At 48.1% G+C, this 19,025-nt stretch overlaps 1 protein-coding gene across 2 annotated transcripts in view; it reads right to left on the reverse strand.

The window, feature by feature from the left end:
* Positions 1 to 450: 450 nt before the first annotated feature.
* The window catches only part of CAMK1G (calcium/calmodulin dependent protein kinase IG), a 28,006-nt gene continuing 9,431 nt past the window's right edge, over positions 451 to 19,025 (reverse strand). The window contains exons 2-11 of one of the 2 annotated variants that reach the window (XM_007451567.1): positions 13,426 to 13,554; positions 9,679 to 9,753; positions 7,573 to 7,711; positions 6,810 to 6,933; positions 5,367 to 5,442; positions 4,169 to 4,281; positions 3,330 to 3,408; positions 1,785 to 1,872; positions 1,126 to 1,550; positions 451 to 541 (exon numbers count right to left, since the gene is read on the reverse strand). In XM_007451567.1, the coding sequence (XP_007451629.1) occupies positions 451 to 541; positions 1,126 to 1,550; positions 1,785 to 1,872; positions 3,330 to 3,408; positions 4,169 to 4,281; positions 5,367 to 5,442; positions 6,810 to 6,933; positions 7,573 to 7,711; positions 9,679 to 9,753; positions 13,426 to 13,554 (1,339 nt within the window). Of the gene's footprint in view, positions 542 to 811; positions 1,551 to 1,784; positions 1,873 to 3,329; positions 3,409 to 4,168; positions 4,282 to 5,366; positions 5,443 to 6,809; positions 6,934 to 7,572; positions 7,712 to 9,678; positions 9,754 to 13,425; positions 13,555 to 19,025 lie in introns of those variants that run through there. The other variant, XM_007451566.1, reaches the window with a different exon arrangement.

The following is a 19,025-nucleotide window of genomic DNA, read 5'->3' on the forward strand; positions in this document are numbered from 1 at the left end:
TCTACGGACACTGTGCAGAGCCACGGCACGTAGGGTTGGGGGCACGGAGCAGGCAGGCCAGGGGGACCTGGAAGCCTCGGGTGCCGCTCCGCCCGCCCACAGCCTCGGTGAGGCCTCCACGCTTGGGGACTCACTCCTGGGCCTTCTGTGAGGGTCTGTCCCAGGTGGCAGCTGTCTGCTGCTTCTGATCAGGCCTTGCTCGGCTTGCTCTCCCTTCTTCCCGCTGCAGTGTAGACTCCAGGTTTGGAAAGGCAGAGAAGAGGTGAATAGCTATCTCTCCTGCAGAAGAAGGGGGTTCAGGGTGGGGGGGTGCTGTCGCCTCTGGTACCCCTCGGACCCCATCGCTGAGACTCTGTGACTGCGATTTTCCCCTGAGCCCACAGCCCTGGCCCTCCTCCCCCTAGTTCCCTCACCTGAAAATTGTAGTGACACAGACACAGGCCCCAGGGATCACATAATGAGACAGACTCCAGTCTGCCCCACCCGGCAGTGGGAGCTGCCGCTGGCTTTAACTGGCACCATGACCTCCGATTTGAAGTTCCTGGAAAGGAAATGGAGCGGCCGGCTATGATGGAGTATTTGAGGAGTGAAGGAGAGCCGGGATAACTCTCTGTGCCTGTGGCTGCCACTCAGCCCTCCCTTTATGAGGTTCAGAAAGTACGAGCCTTTATAGAAAAGATGAATGAGATAACCAAGCCCCCAATGTCCCCCCAAAACACAGAGGCCTTGGAAACTCAAGGAATCTAACGCCCACCACTCAAATCTACCCAGCTTTCTGCAGGCATTTATAATCCCTGTTGCCTCACTAAACTTTGACAGTACCTCTGTGGGGCAGGCTGAGCAGGTATGATCCAATCAACCCATTTTACAGATGAGCAAACTAGAAACAGAGATATGGATTGAAAAGACAGTGGCCACACAGCTGGTGAGGGGTGGGGACAGGACTGGAGGCATTTCCCTTGACCCCCCCCCCTCCTCCCCCCGCATCCAGAGCTCTTCCACCCTACAGAGCTGCCCCCAAATGGGAGAGGCTCTTTGGTCAATTTCTTTCAGCTCCATTGCCTGAGTTCTTTCAGACCCAGGCTGAGCAGGGCTAGGCCTTGGGCTTTGGCTGAAAATACGTACTGTTTTCTGTTGGCCTTTTTGAGGAGCGTGGGCTCAGAGCAGTACGAGGACTTCCCTTTGGTCCCGACGCTCAGGCAGCTAGAGCAGCAACCGCAAGGCCCAACGGCTAGGGGCCCCTGCTGCATGGGCACAAGGCTGCTGCTGATGCGGAGGGAGCCGTGGATCAGGCAGTTGAGGGACCTGCCCCCAGGGGCGGTGGGCTGGGGGCCATGCTGGCAGGGCCGCCGGGTCAGGGCAGGGAGGGCCACACTCTGGTCCAGGGCGGGTGCCTCGGTGACGGTGATCTCAGGGGAGCTGGGTCTTGAGGCTTCAGACGCTTGAGTGACGGGTGGCCCGTGCTCCACCTCCGGGCGGACACCTGGGCTGTGCAGGTTCATGTGCAGCTTCCTCATGTGGTGTACCACGGCTGCTGCATTGAAGGCTTGCTGAGGAGATACGAGACCAGTCTGGCCGTCTCCATCCTCAGAGGGCCGTGAGGCTTAAGCTTTCCCTTTGCCCTGGGACCTCTTGAAACTGATGTGTGCACTTCTCATTTCAGAGAGGGTTCAGGGAACTCCAGGGTCTGCCGGGAGACCCCAAGGAAAGCCCCTCCCCCAGCTGCCCCAACCCAGCCTCCAGGGCCTAGACAGCCTGCCCGCCTCCTGGAGAGGACAACTCACCCTCCACTTGCTCTTGGCAAAGTTCTTCTGGATCTGGACGCTGACTGACGGGTAGATGTCCCGGTGGAGAGCTGTGTTTCCGTTAATCCTGTGGACGTGGAGGGGACCCCTGGCTAGTGGTGGTTACAGGGACTCAGCCAGGGGTTGGGCAGGGGGCTGGGCATGCAGGTCCAGGGTAAACTGAGTGGACTGCCTCAGGACAAGGGCAGCCGGAGCTAGGAAGGGGCTGGAGGCAGGGCTTCTCTTTCTGCCGGGCAGGCCATAGGGGGCCTATGATTTAGAAACTTGCTTTAGAGCTGGGTGGGCAACCTATAGCCTGTGGGCCAAATCTACTCATTGCCTGCTTTTGTAAATAAGATCTTGCTGGGACACAGACGCGCCCGTTCATTCAGCTATGGGCTATGCTGCTTCCGAGCTGCAACGGGCAGATTGAGTGGTTGCCATGGAGACGATATGGCCAGCAAAGCCTAAAATATTTCCTATCTGGCACTTTATAGAGAAAAAGTTTACTGACCCCATCCCCCCACCCCATGTCAGAGGGCGTTTGTGCTGTCACCATCGTTTGGCTCAAAAGTTTGCTCAGAACCCACCTTTGCCTGCAAACCTTCCTCAGTAAAGCCACCCAATACAGGCTGCCCTTTTCTTGTCCCCTCAGCCTGTTATTCATCCATCTCTAAGTGTCCCTCAGACACTTGCCACGTACATAGTACTTTCTAGGTACTTAGGGACCCAGAGAAGTAACAGACGTGGCCCTGATCGCTAGGGGCTTACAGCGTAGGTTTGAAGCCTTGTTTCATGCCATGAACTAGAGTAATTCATGGTGAGCTGTGTAATGGATAAGGAAAGACGGGAGGTCTGTCCAGATTGCAGGAGACAGGGCTTTAGAGAAGGAGAAAACCTGCTCTGGAGCCTGAAGAATGCTACATCCAGTGCAGGGCATTCGACGTGGTGAGAATGGTACGACCCAAGTGTAATTTGGGAAAAACTTGGTTTAGAAGGCAGGGGAGGGCAGGGAGAGCAATATAGCTATTAGGCTATTCCCAGAAGGTACGCTGGGAATCCTGAGAAATGAAGTTGGAGGTTACGGGTCAGGCCAGATTAGGGAAAACCTAGGCTTGCTGTGGTGGCAACTGGGGAGCTTGTAAATTTTCCAGCAGGGGTGTAGCATGAAAAAAGAAGTGTTTCAAGACTTTATTTACCTGCTTTACCAATTGGTTGCTTTGTGATTGTTCTCAGCGCACCTTGCATGGAACAGACTTTGATCCCAGAGTAAAATGATGCTCTTAAGGACAGGGCAAAGTTACCTGTCTAGCTGTATCTGCCTCCTGAACTTGACTAGATGACCCAGCTGCCACCATTGGGTCAGAATCCACTTACTTAAATGCTGTTTTCTTCTCTAGCTGGATCTGGTCTGTGCCCTTTGGATGTCACACAGTAAACAGCTAGGGCAAGCGGACTCCAGGGCAACACGCTGTGAACGAGTCAGCATGGTGTTTGCGGAACAACAGGTGAGGGTCTAGAGCCCATCCCCCGTTCCTCACTCACCAGGGGTGCCTCAAGGCCTTCTCACAGGTGTACCGCTCATTTGGGTCCTTCTCCAGCAAGTGGCAAATAAAATCCTTGGCTAGGGGGAGCAATCAAAGATACAACAGATAAGGACCAGATTTCACGACTGATGGAAATTCACTTCCAGGCTGGTGGGTGGCACTGAAAGCTTTAGCTCATCGTCCAAAGAGGCAATTTTAAGAGTCTTGAAAGAGAGAAAAAACCAAACCACCTAACAACAACCCACCACACAGCACCAGAAAGGCTCTATGCAGCCGTGTCACCCGCCCAACACTGGAGATACATCTCTGGGCACGAGGCACCAACAACGTGCCTGATGCCATGTGGGTGCACATTTGCACCAGTCAGGGGCCAGCACCGCACATGGGCACACGTGTGAACGCTAGCTTATCCCAGCTCTGATCCCCACTTAATGGACCCAACAACAAACACTGATAACCTTCCCACACACAGACATTGCAGATGTCTGATCTTGATATGTGAAAGGCAAAACTTGGCCTTGGTTTTGCCACTCCTGACTGGAACACTCCCTTGTGCCTGGCTCTGCCCTCCTGGCCCCTCATCTGAACCACCTCCTCCACTGTTACCAGACATACTGCGGTTCTGCCTCAAGGAAAACAAAAGCATTAACCAGAGATGCAAATCACTTACTTGGCCTTTGACCCAGATGAAGATTTCTCCACTTTCCTTGGATCCTGTTCTGTTAGATTCCCTAGGGACTGTCAAGAGCCAGGACCGGCATCCTTTGTTAAGCTCTTGTCTCTTGGCAGCCTCAGCCTTGAGCCTGTTATTTTGTCCTTCACACTGGCTGGTCTTACCTGACTCAGAAATGTCATCCCAGAACGGAGACTCAAACTCATAGTAGCCCTCCTTGATTTTCTCAAAAAGCTTAGACTCAGTGTCTTCATAGAAGGGGGGATACCCACACAGCCTGCAGTGGAATAGGAAGGTACATGCTGCTGAATGACCCCATCTTCCCTGGGCCAACCTCTCCCCTCTGTCCAGCCTCCCACTATATACACAGGCAGGCAACATAAAGGTCCCCACCAGCAGTGTGACCAGGACATGGGTCTGCCTCTGATTCAGGAATGATGCAGGGTCTGTCAAGTGTTTATGCAGGAGTCAAAGCTTGGAACAGGCCACCCTGAAAGGCCTCTTTGAACATTATATCCCCCAAACCCTCACCACCTCTCCACATACTTCCCCTGACTCTCAGATGATATATAAAATATTTTTAAGAAGGATGGTAGAAATGTCCACTTGAATGTAAGTTTCATGAGGGATTTTTTTTAGGCTCCTTTGTTCGTCATTCTTCAGTACTTAAACCACTGATTGGCACAGAGCAGACAGTCAATGAATATTTGTTGAGTAGATGAATGACGAGAAGCATTATTCAACATAAGCTGAGGAAATAGAGAGATGCATCCACACTAAGGAGTAAATGACTAATCGCAGGTTACTTTCCTAAGAGCAGAGTTTGCTATAGGTGAGACGGGATGCTGGGGAAGAGGCGGTGAGCAGGTTTGGAAGGGAGATCCTGAGAACGTTTGGAGAGGAGCAGTGACCAGGTTCGGGTTCATCCAGGCCAACATTTTGCCTTGGGCTGACGTTGCCAGGAGACAAATCTGAGATGTGAACATTTTGCCCACTTGGCTTCTAAGCTTAGCTTGGCTTCTCCCTCTTTTATTGCTCATTCCACAAGAGTGGGACTCAATACATTTATATACAGTAAATGGGGATGGGGTGCTTAAAGAGGGAGTGCCATGTGGCTGAACGGTGGGTTCACACTGAGCTCTGTTTTTATAACCTGGTGGAGGTCAGGACAAGAGCCTTTGGAGCTGTGTGCGTAAGCGTGTGTGTGTGCGCGCATGTGTGTGCGCGTGTGTGCATGCGTGTGTACATGCACGTGCTTTGGAGGTGGATGCTGCTCAAGGAGCTGAGATGGGGAGGAGAGACGAAAGGGTGAGCAGGCTCTGAGATTCCTCAGGAACTGAGCCAATGCCAGCTTCTACTCACAATATGTACGTGATGACTCCAATGGACCAGCAATCCACAGCCTTGCTGTAGGGTTTCTGGGCCAACACTTCCGGAGCTGCAGCAAACCAAAGGCAGAGTCAAAGCTGAGCAGGGGCAAGAGAGAAGGCTGAGGGGTGAGGGACAAATGTCAGGACGCAGCTTAGCGAAGAGGACTAGGGTAGGGCCTGGGATAGTGTTGTTTTTTAAGACTGAAAATTCCCCTAGGGCAGGGATTGTGTCTTTCCCAGCAGACTAAATCTTCCTCCATCAGGCTGAAAGTTCCCATGACAGGGCCTATGACTCCCCCATCAGACTGGGGATCTCCAGGGCTATGTTTTCCCCATTAGACTGAGTACTCTCTGGAGGCAGGGCTTATATCTCCCCACTCAGATGGGGGACGCTCCAGTACAGGGACCTTGTGTCTCCTTTCAGACAGGGAAATCTGCAAGGTAAAGGCTGTCTCTCCCACTAGACTGGGATCTCCCTGAAAGCAGAAGTTCCATTAATTGAGGACTGCCATTGAGTAGTAACTGTCCCATCAGTCTCTGTTACCTTCTGAGGGAAGGGCTTAGTCTACCCCATCAGATCAAGAGCTCCGTGAGGGAATGGGCCATGTCTTCCTCTGATTGGGAGCTCTAGGGCAGTAGTGAGCTGCTGTCTGCATTTATCCCAGATACCAGGGATTTGTATCCAATGGACTCAATATGTGCTGGTAAGTGACCAACCTCTCTTTTGGGGAGAGAGAAACTTCCCTCTGTTGAATCAGGGTTCTTCTTTCCACTCCCAGCCCCAATCAGGTGATGAGTGGTTAAGAGGGAAGGGGCAGTAGTGGATGCTCTGAGTTTTGGCTTTCTCCCTCCTAGATCCCATGAATGCTCTCTCCTGGTACCCTGCCTGCTCTCACCTTTTGGGGGGCCCTGGAAGCCTACAGGGCTGTTAGGCAGGAGGCCCCACTTCTGCCAGTTTCCTAGGGTATTTTCTTGGGTGTATATTTGGGGACCCATATTTGAGTTCCTCAGATTCAAACACAACAAGGTGCCTCCAGGATACCACCAGTTGGGGGGCTGAGGTCTTCTCCAGACTGGGAGAAAGTAGAAGGAGGTCTAGTGGCCAACCTCTCAGCAATTTACTGATCTCTGGGTTTGTGATCTTTTCTCTGTCCCTGGTCTAGATAAAGGCAGTGAGTCTGTCTGCAAAAGTGAGAGCAAAAGTATAGACAGGAGGAGTGGGAAGGCTCAGGGGTAGGATACCTTTGGAGATGTAGGATTTGTGAGCAGGAGGGCCCAGATGGATTGGCTGGCCCTAAACCTCATAAGTGACCGTACTACCAGGATCACCCCTGAAATTGAACCCTGTCTCCTTACAACAATCCCTCTTCATGAATAACATCCATGTGGTGGAATGTAGCCAACTGGTCAACCTCCCTTCTGTTCCTAGACTCACCCACGTAGCCTGGGGTCCCACAGGCAGTGGACATGACACCATTCTGCTCCATCTTGGAGAGGCCAAAGTCTGTGATCATGATCTTAGAATTCTCCTCAGGGGTGAGGTACAGCAGGTTTTCAGGCTATGGGAGAAGAGAAATATCACGTAACGCAGGATATAATCACATGAAACAAGCATCACTTTCCTTCCCCCGTTATATAATTTCTTAGGGAGTCACATCCTGTGCTCCTGACTTCAAAGCCAGACTAATCTCCCTCCATTCTTCCTTCCTTCCTTCTTCCTACCAGACCTTCAACCCCTCTAACCCAGCATCTTGAGTTTTGGTTTTGGCCCCGACTTGGCTTAGCTTTATAACTATTAATGTACTAACCCTTCCCTCTTCTCATCCCTAACTACCCTAAGACTGTTTTGCTTGTTGAGGAAACCAACCTTCAGTTTATTTTCTCTGATTTCTCTAAAGTCTGGTAGGTGTCTGTTGCAATGTTGACTTTCAATAAGTATTTATTAAATTTGACTGTGGCTAAATTCAAGAAACGTATGGATTATTTTGGTAACCTAGTAGGGTGAGGCCTAGTGAAAAGTTCAGGAAAAGGCTGAGCTGCAAATGAACAATGATTGTTCAGTCACCCAAGATTTGTTTTAGAATCTGAGGGATGAGCTAGTCTAGCCCTCTCATTTTACAGAGCTTAGACTTCCCATGACTCATGTAGCTTCCTAAAGGGTCATTCCCTGTTTCCCACTGAGGGCCCCGCCTTGGCACCTTTAAGTCTCTGTGGACGATGCCATTCTCGTGGAGGTATTTCACTGCTGACAACACCTGCTGGATCACCAGGCTGGCATCCTTCTCTGTGTAGACACCCCGTTCCAGAATCCGGTCAAAGAGCTCCCCACCAGAAACACTGTGGGCACAGGGGCAAGTGCAGGAATCCAGTACTTATTTCAGGTCAAAGGGACATGAATTCATTTGTTCTGTAGCCCTGGGGACACAGCTGTGGTGGAACGGCCAAGTGCCCACAGACTATGATTTGAGGGGTGCAGGGAGAACTACTCCAACCTCAGAACACATTCTTTGGGTACCTGGAATGATATCACTAGGGAGTCATTTATTTGGGTCAACCATTGACCTCTCCCTGGAAAGTTTCATTAAAGTGCAAAATGCCTCTGGTTAGGGTTTTGCAAGAAGCCAATAATCAACTAACACAACATTGTAAATCATCTATACGTCAAAAAAAAAAAAAAAAAAAAAAAGGAGGCCAATAATTGCTTCCTGTGGACACGTTTCTTAGCTGCCTTCTTTCCTGGCCTAGGACACAGGAAGCCATGATGCAAGGGGGTGGTGAAGCTGAAATCAGACAAAGTAGAAGAGAGAAGGAAGTGCAGATGAGGCTAACTGGGCTTATGCCAGGATTTCTTTCTTCATTTTGGAAAGTTGAGCTACCTAAAGCTGAAATTATGAGGTAGAGTCATATAGTGACTAATAGTAATAGTGTTTTTAGGCTCACATGGTATGGTATCTGAGGATTCAGAGGAGCGTTAAGGTCAGGTCCAACCCCCATGTCTTGAATGTTCTCTCCACTATTTTTGCCAAGTTTTCTAGACAGTACTGGAACACATCAGTGGCAGAGAACTCACTCCCTCCTAAGACAGACTTTTATTTTTTGTCACTTTCTTACTATTTCTATATATTATGATGCAACCTGATTCCCTGTAGTTGCTGCAAGTGACACTGGTTGTGAATATGCACACGTGACAGCACCATGCAACAATAAGGAAGTAGAATTTCTCTAATCAAAATGCACACCATCCTACTCCTTTTGTTTCTGTCCTGAAGCTCTGGGCTCTGCTATGGGAGCTAGGGGCCCATGAGAAAGATGCTCTTTGTACACAGGTATGACTGTGTCCTGACTCAGACTGGTCTGGGTCCTGGAGCTTGTGCTCTAGGAGGCTTGAGCTCACTCCCTTGACTGCTTGCTACCACTATTCACTGGGCCTCAGGTGAGCCCAGGAGTTAATAGCCTGAGTCAGCTCATTAAAATTTCTGAGGAATCAGCCTATCAGTCAAAAACATTGCATCCAGCTGTGCTGAGATTTCCGGGTGATGTGTGTGTGAGTGTGAGTGAGTGTGTGTACTTTATACACAGAAGCATCTCTGAGCCTAAGGCTGAGCCCTCAGGAGCACTGACCCACCCTATAGCAGTCACTCTCAGGCATAGCTCTTATTTGGATATGACAGTGACATGGACACCTTTCTAATGGGGTATCATTTCTGTCCTACACATGGGTACACACACAATATCAGCTTGTTGTTAACATTGGGTGCCTCTCTTTTGAGAAAGTCATTCTTTCTATTGAACTGATATCTCTCTACCTGTGGCTTCTACTCTCACGGTAATTTTACCCTGGAGGATGTTAAAATATTTAATGCCCGGTTAAGAGGACATGGACTGACTGGTCAAAATGGACTCAAGCTATGGTGCCAGAGAAGGGTTCTGGAGGCCTCCTGATATGTCAGGCATTACCCCTTCAATAGTAGGGTTGTGGGGAGGCCCAGAAATTTGAGGGTATGGGGAAGCAGGGAAGGATGGACAGGTTAGGGCCACAGCTATTTGCTGACCGGTAGGAAATATTTTAACAAGTGGTAAGGTTACACTGGTACATACCAACTCAATCATCAGCCTTAGTTTTACCCCTTGGTCCACTCAGAACACATCCATGACCAGAAGGAACTCTTGGCATTTCAGGGTCTCTTGCACTAATTCTTGATTTGTCTTTTAATCACCATCTTTCCCTCATCACCGACCAACCCCTTCCAGTCCTCTAAGGCCCCACAAGACATGTGTGGAGAAGCAGGTCACCTTCTACTTACAGCTGCATGACCAGGTAGTAGTGAGTGGTGCTCTCATAGATGTCCTCCAAGGTCACGATGTTTTCATGCTTGATCCTGAGGAAGAGTAAGGGTTAATGGAGAAAGGTATATGGTTCAGGTTGTCCAGACAAAGAATGCAAATCTAGCCCAGCTGGACTTTTATTTCTTTCAGAGACTATTGCTGACAATGTTTAGGAAGATAGGGTCCTTGTGAAGCCTTCCTAATAAGTAGGCAGTCACAAAAAAATTCCAGAGAAAAGATCCCCAGAATGGTGTTCAGTTCATATTTTTGAATGGGTAATTGATCCTCATGGCTTCAGGGAACAAATACTTCATTGTTACTCCAGGAATCTCTTTAAACTTTACCAAATGAGAAAGTTAAAAGAACTGAGGGAGGCTCGGGGAGCATCGATCACTAGGTTATTCTCCAAAATGGGTATCCAGGTCTCCTTCAGAAACATCGCATGAAGTGTGATCCCTCAACAGGTGGGATTTTGATTAGCTAAGCCTCCTCATGGGTAACCACGGAGGAAGTGCTGCAAAATTATTGTTCCAGGATATTGTGAGAAGTAAGACAGATGCTCATTTTGAGGGTCAGTTCGGTGGGATGCCTTAGATCAGTGATTCTTAAGCAGGGGCTCTTTCGTCCCTGAGGGGATCTTTGACGATATCTAGTGACATTTTTGACTGTCACGATTGGGGAGGGGGGAAGTGCTCCTGGCATTTAGTGGGTAGAGACAGGAATGTTGCTGAACATCCTACAGTGCTCAGGAGAGCCCTCAACACAACAAAGAATTAGCTGGTTTAACATGTCAAGAGCAAAGTAAGAGAGCAGCACTGACATATACACACTACCGAATGTAAAATAGATAGCTAGTGGAAAGCAGCCGGATAGCACAGGGAGATCAGCTCGGTGCTTTGTGACCACCTAGAGGGGTGGGATAGGGAGGGTGGGAGGGAGACGCCAGAGGGAGGGGATATGGGGATACATGTATACATATAGCTAACTCACTTTCTTGTACAGAGGAATCTAACCAACACTGAAAAGCAGTTATACTCCAATAAAGATATAAAAAATAAATAAAATATCAATAGCACTGAGGTCAGGAAACCTTGCCCTAGATTACCTTTGTCTGGGATTACTCAGAGGCTGAGGCAAGCAGAATAATCATATTAGCTGCAGGGTTGGTTTCTAGGCAGCATCTCTGTGCATGCCCATCCAGGAGAAAAGTCTCTAAGAAGTTTTACTCAAGGCTGTGCAGCACAAGGGTTAACTTAGACTTGGAGTCAGTTGGACCTGAGTTCAGGTCTGACTCAGGCACTTACTAGCTGGGTAACCTTGGCTGGTTTACTCAGATCTTCTAAGCCTCACTTTCCTTGTCTGTAAAGTACATCTTTCCCATAGAATTATATCAGGATGAAAAGAGATAAGACGTGTAAAATGCTTAGTACAGTGCCTGGGGAAATAGAAAACACATAATCAATAGTAGCTAGCATCTTTAAGATATTTTAAAAAAAGTACAGACCCCATGCAGTGGCTACATGATGGATTCAACTACATTTATAATCTGACGATGCTAACAGTAATTTATCGATGATTTACTCACTGAACAAATATTTATTGAGCACCTCTGCTGTTAGGGACTGGTGATACAATGCAATGATAAGAAAGACCATATTAGTCCTTGCTCTCAATGAGTTTACAGTCTCTACCCTAATCTCCCTGAAGCCCAGACTTACATCTCTAACATCCTACCAGACACCTACCTCTATGTAGAGATAGGTGGATATTTATTCAATGTATGTAGAGGTAGGTGGATATTTATATTCAATATATTGCAACCAATTTCTATTTCCTCTCAGCCTACACATCCTTTTCATTTGCTATCCCAAGTAATGATATGACTGTCCACATAACAGCTCAATCTCAGGGTCTCTTTTTTTTTCCTTAAATTATACATATATATTTTATTTACACTTTGATATATTTCATGATAAACAATTTTTTTCCATCTTAACCATTTTTTAAGTGTACAGTTCAGCGGTATCAAATATGTTCACATCGTTGTGCAAAAATCACCTCTGTCCATCCCCATAACTGTTATCATCTTGTGAAACTGAAGCTCTATGCCCATTAAACAATAACTCCCCGTTATTCCTTGCCCCCAGCCCCTGGTAACCACCTGTCTACTTTCTGTCTTTATGATTTTGATTATTCTAAGTACCTCATATAAGTGGGATCATACAGTATGTATCTCTTTCTGACTGGCTAATTTCATTTAGCGTAATATCCCCAAGGTTCATCCATGTTGCAAACAAAGTGCAGAATCTCCTTCTTTTTTAAGACTGAACAATATTCCATTGCACGTATATCCACATTTTGCTTATCCGTCCATCCACTGATGAACACTTGAGTTGCTTCCATGGTTTAGTTATTATGAATAATGCTGCTATGAACGTGGGTGTACAAATATCTCCTTGAGATCCTACTTTCTCAGGGTCTTTTTAATGCTTTTCTTTTTTACACTCCTACCAGCCAACCCCCAAACCTAATCACCTCTCTCTCTGAAAAATTTCTTGAACCCAGTCTTCTTGCCACCATGTGATCCTGCCACTACCTTTGCTTGCGTCCTCATCCCTTGACTAGATTATTGAGAAAGTCTGGCAATTGGTCTCCTGTCCTCTAGGCTGGCATCCCTCCAATCCATCCTCCACCACCATGCTTAAGAGGGATGGCTCTAAAATATAAATCCGATCATGGGACTTTTGACTTAAAATCCTTTGATGACTTTTCTTTGCCCACAGAATAAAGTCAACATTCTTTATCACAGCATCTAAGACCCTTTACTATCAGATTCCACTTGACCATTTTAGTTTCACCTCCTGTCCCTTGACGGTCCTCACTCTCAGTTCAGGGGCTTCCAATTCTAACTCTCCCCTAACATCCCTTTGCCCGTCCATGATTCTATGTTAAAGTTTATGCTACCCTTGGCCAGACTTCCCTTTCTGTACTGCCCCTCCTGCCTCCACAAAATTCTCCTCATCCATCAAGGTCTGTCTTCTTTGAAAATGTACCTAAAACACATACTCGTGAAAACACACATATAGGCAACCGGAATCTCTGTCTCCTCTGAACTCTGCCTTTTGCTGTGTGGCTCACATCCAATGGGACTGGTGCTACTTGTGGGCACCTTTAACTCTGTTCACAAAATGCGAGCTCCTGAGGGTAAGGAATTTTGTTTGTTTCATCCTTGTGGTCTTGATGCCTAATAAACTTTTGGCTCACCATAGGGGTTCCACAAGGATTTGTTTTATGAGTCCCACTCTAAACATTTGATGATTTGTTAATGTCAGCTCCCTCATGATAGTTGGGGTGCTGAACCTGCATTTGCTTTGGAAGAAACTGAGGCTCATTTCCAAATCTTGTGCTGCTTGCTTAATTATTGATTCTTCCTGGTGTTGGCCCTCAATTGATTTTTGGTCCTTTGAGCTAATTACCCTGTGGTTTATGTACACAAACCAACTCTGCTATCAGTTGCTCACTAGTTAATTTGCTGAAAAAAAAAAAAAAAAGAAAATCAGCTGTCTGGCTAATATAGCTGATGGATCAAACTGACCCATTAGCTCAATCAAAGGGAGTAATACCTTTGGGTGTAGAAATTCAGCCCCAGTCCTTCTCGAAGGTAATTTGTGAAGGAAATGTTGTGATCCCACGGTTGCACTCGACCAACCCTAGGACCCACTCACTTTTTCAACACAGCGATCTCATTCTCCAGGCTGCTGTCCCGGAAGGCAGGTGACTTCTTGATGCACTTCAGGGCAAAGAGCTTCCCAGTTACCCTTTGCTTCACCAGGAAAACTTCTGAAAAAGCTCCTCTGAGTAGAAGACACCAAGAGATAAAAATTATTACTGGCCGGTAGAGAGCATTGCTGGAGGCAAAATGGGTAGATGAAAGAAGGTGTGAGTGGTAAGTCATTTCATTGTCATCGTGGGCACCCCGAGGAGCCGTATCCATGGCAGACCCCATCTGACATGCCCTTGTGTTCTTTCTTTCACCTATCACGTGGGAAAGAAAAGATTCTATTACAGACTCAGGGACTAGGCGGCTGCTCTTGCCTAGTTCCATAATTTGGGAATGGTTCCCAGAAACTGCTTTAGCTCTGGAGATTTCTCCACTTGGCAAACCCATTAAAGAGAGGCCGCTGCTGATCTTAGCGAGGCGGCAGTGATATAGCACTTGCTCTCCCGGCTTCACCATGCTGCCCAAGGACGACAAGAACAAGAAGGAGGCTGGAAAGTTGGCCAAGAAAGACAGAGGCCCAGTGAACAAATCTGGGGGCGAAGGCCAAAAAGAAGAAGTGGTCCAAAGGCAAGGTTCGGGACAAGCTCGATAACCTAGTCTCGTTTGACAAAGCGACATATTAGAAACTCCGTAAAGAAATTCCCAACTGGAAGCTTATAACCCCAGCTGTGGTCTCTGAGAGACTGAAGCTTCCTGGTTCCCTGGCCAGGGCAGCCCTTCAGGAGCTCCTTAGTAAAGGAGTTTTAAGCTGGTTTCAAAGCATAGAGCTCCAGTCATTTACACCAGAAACACCAAGGGTTGAGATGCCCCAGCTGCTGGTGAAGATGCATGAACAGGTCCCAGCAACTGTACATTTTGAAAAATAAAACTTTATTAAATCCAAAGAGAGGCCACTGCAGAGTCAATTTACTTGGCTTCTCCCAGTGTGGTGTGCTGTGTGGTCACTGTGTGGCAGCTGGAAGTAGCACTGGGAGACAGGGCTCTGACAATGAGAGAAAAAAGACTCTTGTATCTGTTTTAGATACTGATGATTGCCCTGAACCAATGATTAGCGGCAAGGGAGGTGAGCATCCTCTCGCTCAGTGGGATCTGTGAGGACAAAATGGAACTCAGCAGCTCTGGGCAGGCTGTCTGAAGACAGGAAGGATGGAACCCAATGGGAGCACAGGGTAGGATTCCAAATTGCAGGCTTCTTGGTTCAAGGGGGTCCTATGGAGACAAGGCCATAACAGCAGTTAGCAAATAGTGGATGCTGGAGCCTGATGGCCCACATTAGAACCTCAGTTTTTTGGGTAACAAGTCACTTAACTTCCGTATGCACAGTTTCTTCATCTGAAAAAGCGAGAATGTCAATAGTATCTGATTCATAAGGTTGTTTAGAAGAGTACCTGAGTTATAGATATAAGTGCATAAAAGTTTTCCTGAGATCTAGTAAACTACATGTGCTAGATACTATTATTCTTATTAGCACTATTATTATTTGAATACCAGTAGGGAGAACACCTGATCGTAACAAGAGGCGATAGTTTAGGTGAGGAAATAGCTGAGCCATCCTCTCCCCTGCCATCTGGGGATCCTAGCATGAAGCCCCAATAGCAATCAAGCTTGTGTAAGGACATTCAGAATCTGCATTAGAAAAATACTTGGTGTTTCCTGTTTCCCCCAGCTGCACTTGAAACTGAGTTAATTAGAGCCTTCAGAGCTTGCTCTATTCATTCATTCATTCATTCACTCATCCCTCTAATCAAGATTTATTGAGCACCTACTGAATCTTAGACACTAGAGATAAAAAGGGAAGTGTTTCTGCTCTCAAGGGGCCTGTAAAATAGTGAAGAGCACAGACAAATGAACAATTAACATTCACTTTGAAAAATGTTATTAGGCATTACATGAATGCTTGTTGAGCTGACGGAACCCCTCTGTGTTAGGCACTGGGATTCGTATTGGTCTAGCTTAGAATCTAGCGTGAGAGACACAGATCAGCGGGAAGTATTATGAGACCACAGAAAACGGACACTTAAGACAGGGCCTCTGCTATGGTCGGGCGGTTACACACTGTACAATTCCAGCAGATGCCATCACCTTGGAACCACTGTACCCTTTCATACAATAATTATAAGAACATTTTCGCTCTGGACAGCAAGCTAGAGAAAAGGGCGCTTTTCCCTAATGTGTCCAAACTGACCACTTGGGATGGTGGAGAAGCACATCGTTTGTGGCCCTCTGACTTAAGAACACACTGAGCTCAGTTTTAAGGGATCAATGAGAGTTAGCCTAGGGAAAAAACAAGTTGGAAGTGATGTTTCAGGTGGGGGTGGGGAAGAAGCATGAGAAAAAGCCTAGAGGTGCAAAACAGCAGGGAGAGGCAGGGCTGCCTCGGGTAATCCAGCCTCTTTTGCTAGAGTGTGAGGCAGGGAATGGGGGGAGACAAATGTGGCTAGGCACCAGGTCCTGTGCCTGGCAGCATATGGAAAATAGTCAGCGTTTGTGTGATGGATGGATGGGTGGATGGGTGGATGGGTGGATGGATGGGTAGGAAGTTTGGACTGGGATTATCAGTGTGTTCTACTCATCTTGAGACCCCGCTTTCCTTATTGTAAAAGGAGAGTCGAGCCACATGGCCTTAAAGATTCCTTCCACCTGTGATGTTCTCGGGTCCACCTTCAGATTTCTCCCCTTTCACCTGTATCTTTAGAACCACACATCGATGGTCCCCTGATTTCAAAGCTGATACCCACTCTGGGTCCACTTGCAAAATGAGATCAAACCTTCCTGGGGGATCCTGCAGTTTGTGGTATCTCCTAGGGTTGTGCAATGTTGTGGTAATTACTGCTCTTTGGGCTCAGGCTGCCTTGCATTGTGTGTGTGTGTGTGGGGGGGAGGTGTGGTGTGTGTGCGTGTGTGTGTGTGTGTGTGTGTGTGTGTGTGTGTGTCTGTGGCAGGGGCAGGGGAGAGGGATTAGAAGACTTAATTGTGCCATTTGTCAGACCGGGGAGCAGAGAGCTAGATTTGAGTGGCCAGGGTTGCTTGGGTCAGAAGGCAAGATGGGCAGAGGCTTCAGAGCCAGGAGCAAGCGCTTGCTGCAATAGATCTTGATTTGCGTTTCCTGCTCTGAATAGCTCTCTGCTCTTACTGGGAGCCTGGGTGATAGAGAGGAAGGGAGGAACCAAGAAGAAAAATCTCTTCCTTGGCAGTGAAAGGAGGAGGCCTGGGACTTGGGTGATGTACCCTCTGTAATGGACGAGTTTTGCCCAGTGTCCCTACAGCTGCCCAGGGCCCCGGAATTGTGGGTGGCATCTGGGCAGATTTCACAGAAGTCTGTTTTCCCTGGTAGGTTGTTCCAGAGGAGCTGAGGACTAGAGGAAAGGGGCCTTTGTCATGGGATTCTGGCGCTTCCTGAACAGGGGAATCAGCTCTGTCTAGCTGCCCCCTCTGTGGAGAGCACCTCACCTGGGTAACTCTGTGGGGTCTGCAGCCTGGGGCTGCCTGTCCCCATCCTGAGCACCACAGAGGTGACTTCTTAGCTTTTGTTCAGCCTTAGCTGCTGCAACAGCTGTGACTTGCCCTGTCTGGTCCACCCGCTTCCCTCAAATTAGTGCTGGGCTGGGTACATTAGAACCACCAGCAACACTTAAAACACAGATGCCTGGGACTTCCCTGGTGGCGCAGTGGTTAAGAATCCGCCTGCCAGTGCAGGGGACACAGGTTCGATCCCTGGTCCAGGAAGATCCCACATGCCGCGGAGCAACTAAGCCCGTGTGCCACAACTACTGAGCCTGTGCTCTAGAGCCCGCAAGCCACAACTACTGAACTCATGTGCCACAACTACTGAAGCCCACATGCCTAGAGCCCGTGCTCCACAATAAGAGAAGCCACTGTAATAAGAAGCATGCGCACTGCAACGAAGAGTAGCCCCTGCTCACCGTAACTAGAGAAAGCCTGAATGCAGCAATGAAGACACAACACAGCCATAAATAAATAAATAAATAAATAAATAAATAAATAAATAAAATATATATATATAAATTATATATATATATATATATATATATATATATATATATATATGCCTGGCCACTGGGTCCTAGCCCCTTAAATTTTAGCTTAGTAGTCTGGGACCAGGAGCCTGTATTTTTCAAAAATTCCCTAGACTAAAATGATTTTAGGGACTTATTCATTTTCTTGAGTGTGACAATGATATTTGTGAACATAGAAGAAAATGCCCTCATTCTTAGGCAGGGCCGACAGAGGACTCAGAGGTGACATGTCATGATGTTTGCAAGTTGTTTACAAATTGTTCAATGCAGTGTGTAAGTGTGTGTGTGTATCGGAGTTCACTGTACTATTATTTCACCTTTTTTTTTTTTTTGCGGTACATGGGCCTCTCACTGTTGTGGCCTCTCCTGTTGCGGAGCACAGGCTCCGGACATGCAGGCTCCGTGACCATGGCTCAGGGGCCCAGCCGCTCCGCGGCATGTGGGATCTTCCCAGACCGGGACACGAACCCGTGTCCCCTTGCATCGGCAGGCGGACTCTCAACCGCTGCGCCACCAGGGAAGCCCTCACCTTTTCTTTACTTAAACATTTTCACAGTTAAAAGTTAGAGGCATAAGCTCCCCCAGGTGGCTCCAATGTCCTCCTGGGTTTAGAAGCTGCTTGGCAGACCTCACTGAACTCTGTAAGGGTGCCATGTGCTGCCTCTCAGAATCCTATAGCACAAATCTGAGCGGTTGGTGAGTACGCTCTTCTCAACCTGGGCTTATTTCTCTCTCCTTCTCTGGATTTTTGGGCTGCTTAGCAAATCATTTCAGATTCACTCATGAGCGTTGTCTCTTTCTCCTGCCCAAAATCCCCTCTCTAGCCAACCCCATCTTGACAATGGCCCTCCATGGAGGGTGGAGGCTCTGATGACCAGGGCGGCCGCTGAGATCCTCCTGTGTGTGGAGTGTCACCCTTGCCTGGGATGGGAGGGCTCAGAGGCCTCCTCTCAGGGCCGAGCTGACTCCTTTACGGCTGCAGAGAGAGTGTAGGCAGCTGTCGCTGCCTGAGGCCACTGCCTCCTAGCCAGGCGGAGGGGGCTAAACTTAGCCAATTTGGCTAAAGGGAAAGCTGGCTTGAGTGGACAACCCACTGAGGGCCCCTCATGTCCCCAGCCCAATTAGCCCAGACTAATTAGCTGACCAGCTTGGGTTCTGAGGCCATGGGAGCCGGTGGCCTGGAGTGTGTGCCAGCCTGTGTCAGAGGCTGTGACCTCTCGGAGGAGGGGTGGGACTAAGTGGAGAGTCAGTTCCAGACAGGCTGTCTCTGCTCCACCAGCCATGTAGTCATTGTCAAGTGGGAAGAAACAGACACCCCAGAGGCTAGTAGGAGTTTGGCTACAGTGTGACTTTATTTTTCCAACATGGTACTTAAATATGGAGCAGAAAGGATGGTGGTGGTGGGAGCCAATCCAGGTGTGTGTAACCCATCCACTCTCCAAGCCTCAGAAGCTCTTTTTTCTGTCTATAGCAGACAGTGGGTTTGACCTGTTCGCTGCAGGGGTGG

The sequence above is a fragment of the Lipotes vexillifer genome, unplaced genomic scaffold (genome assembly GCF_000442215.2).
Source record: "Lipotes vexillifer unplaced genomic scaffold, Lipotes_vexillifer_v1.1 scaffold111, whole genome shotgun sequence".
NCBI classification, from domain to species: Eukaryota; Metazoa; Chordata; class Mammalia; order Artiodactyla; family Lipotidae; genus Lipotes; species Lipotes vexillifer.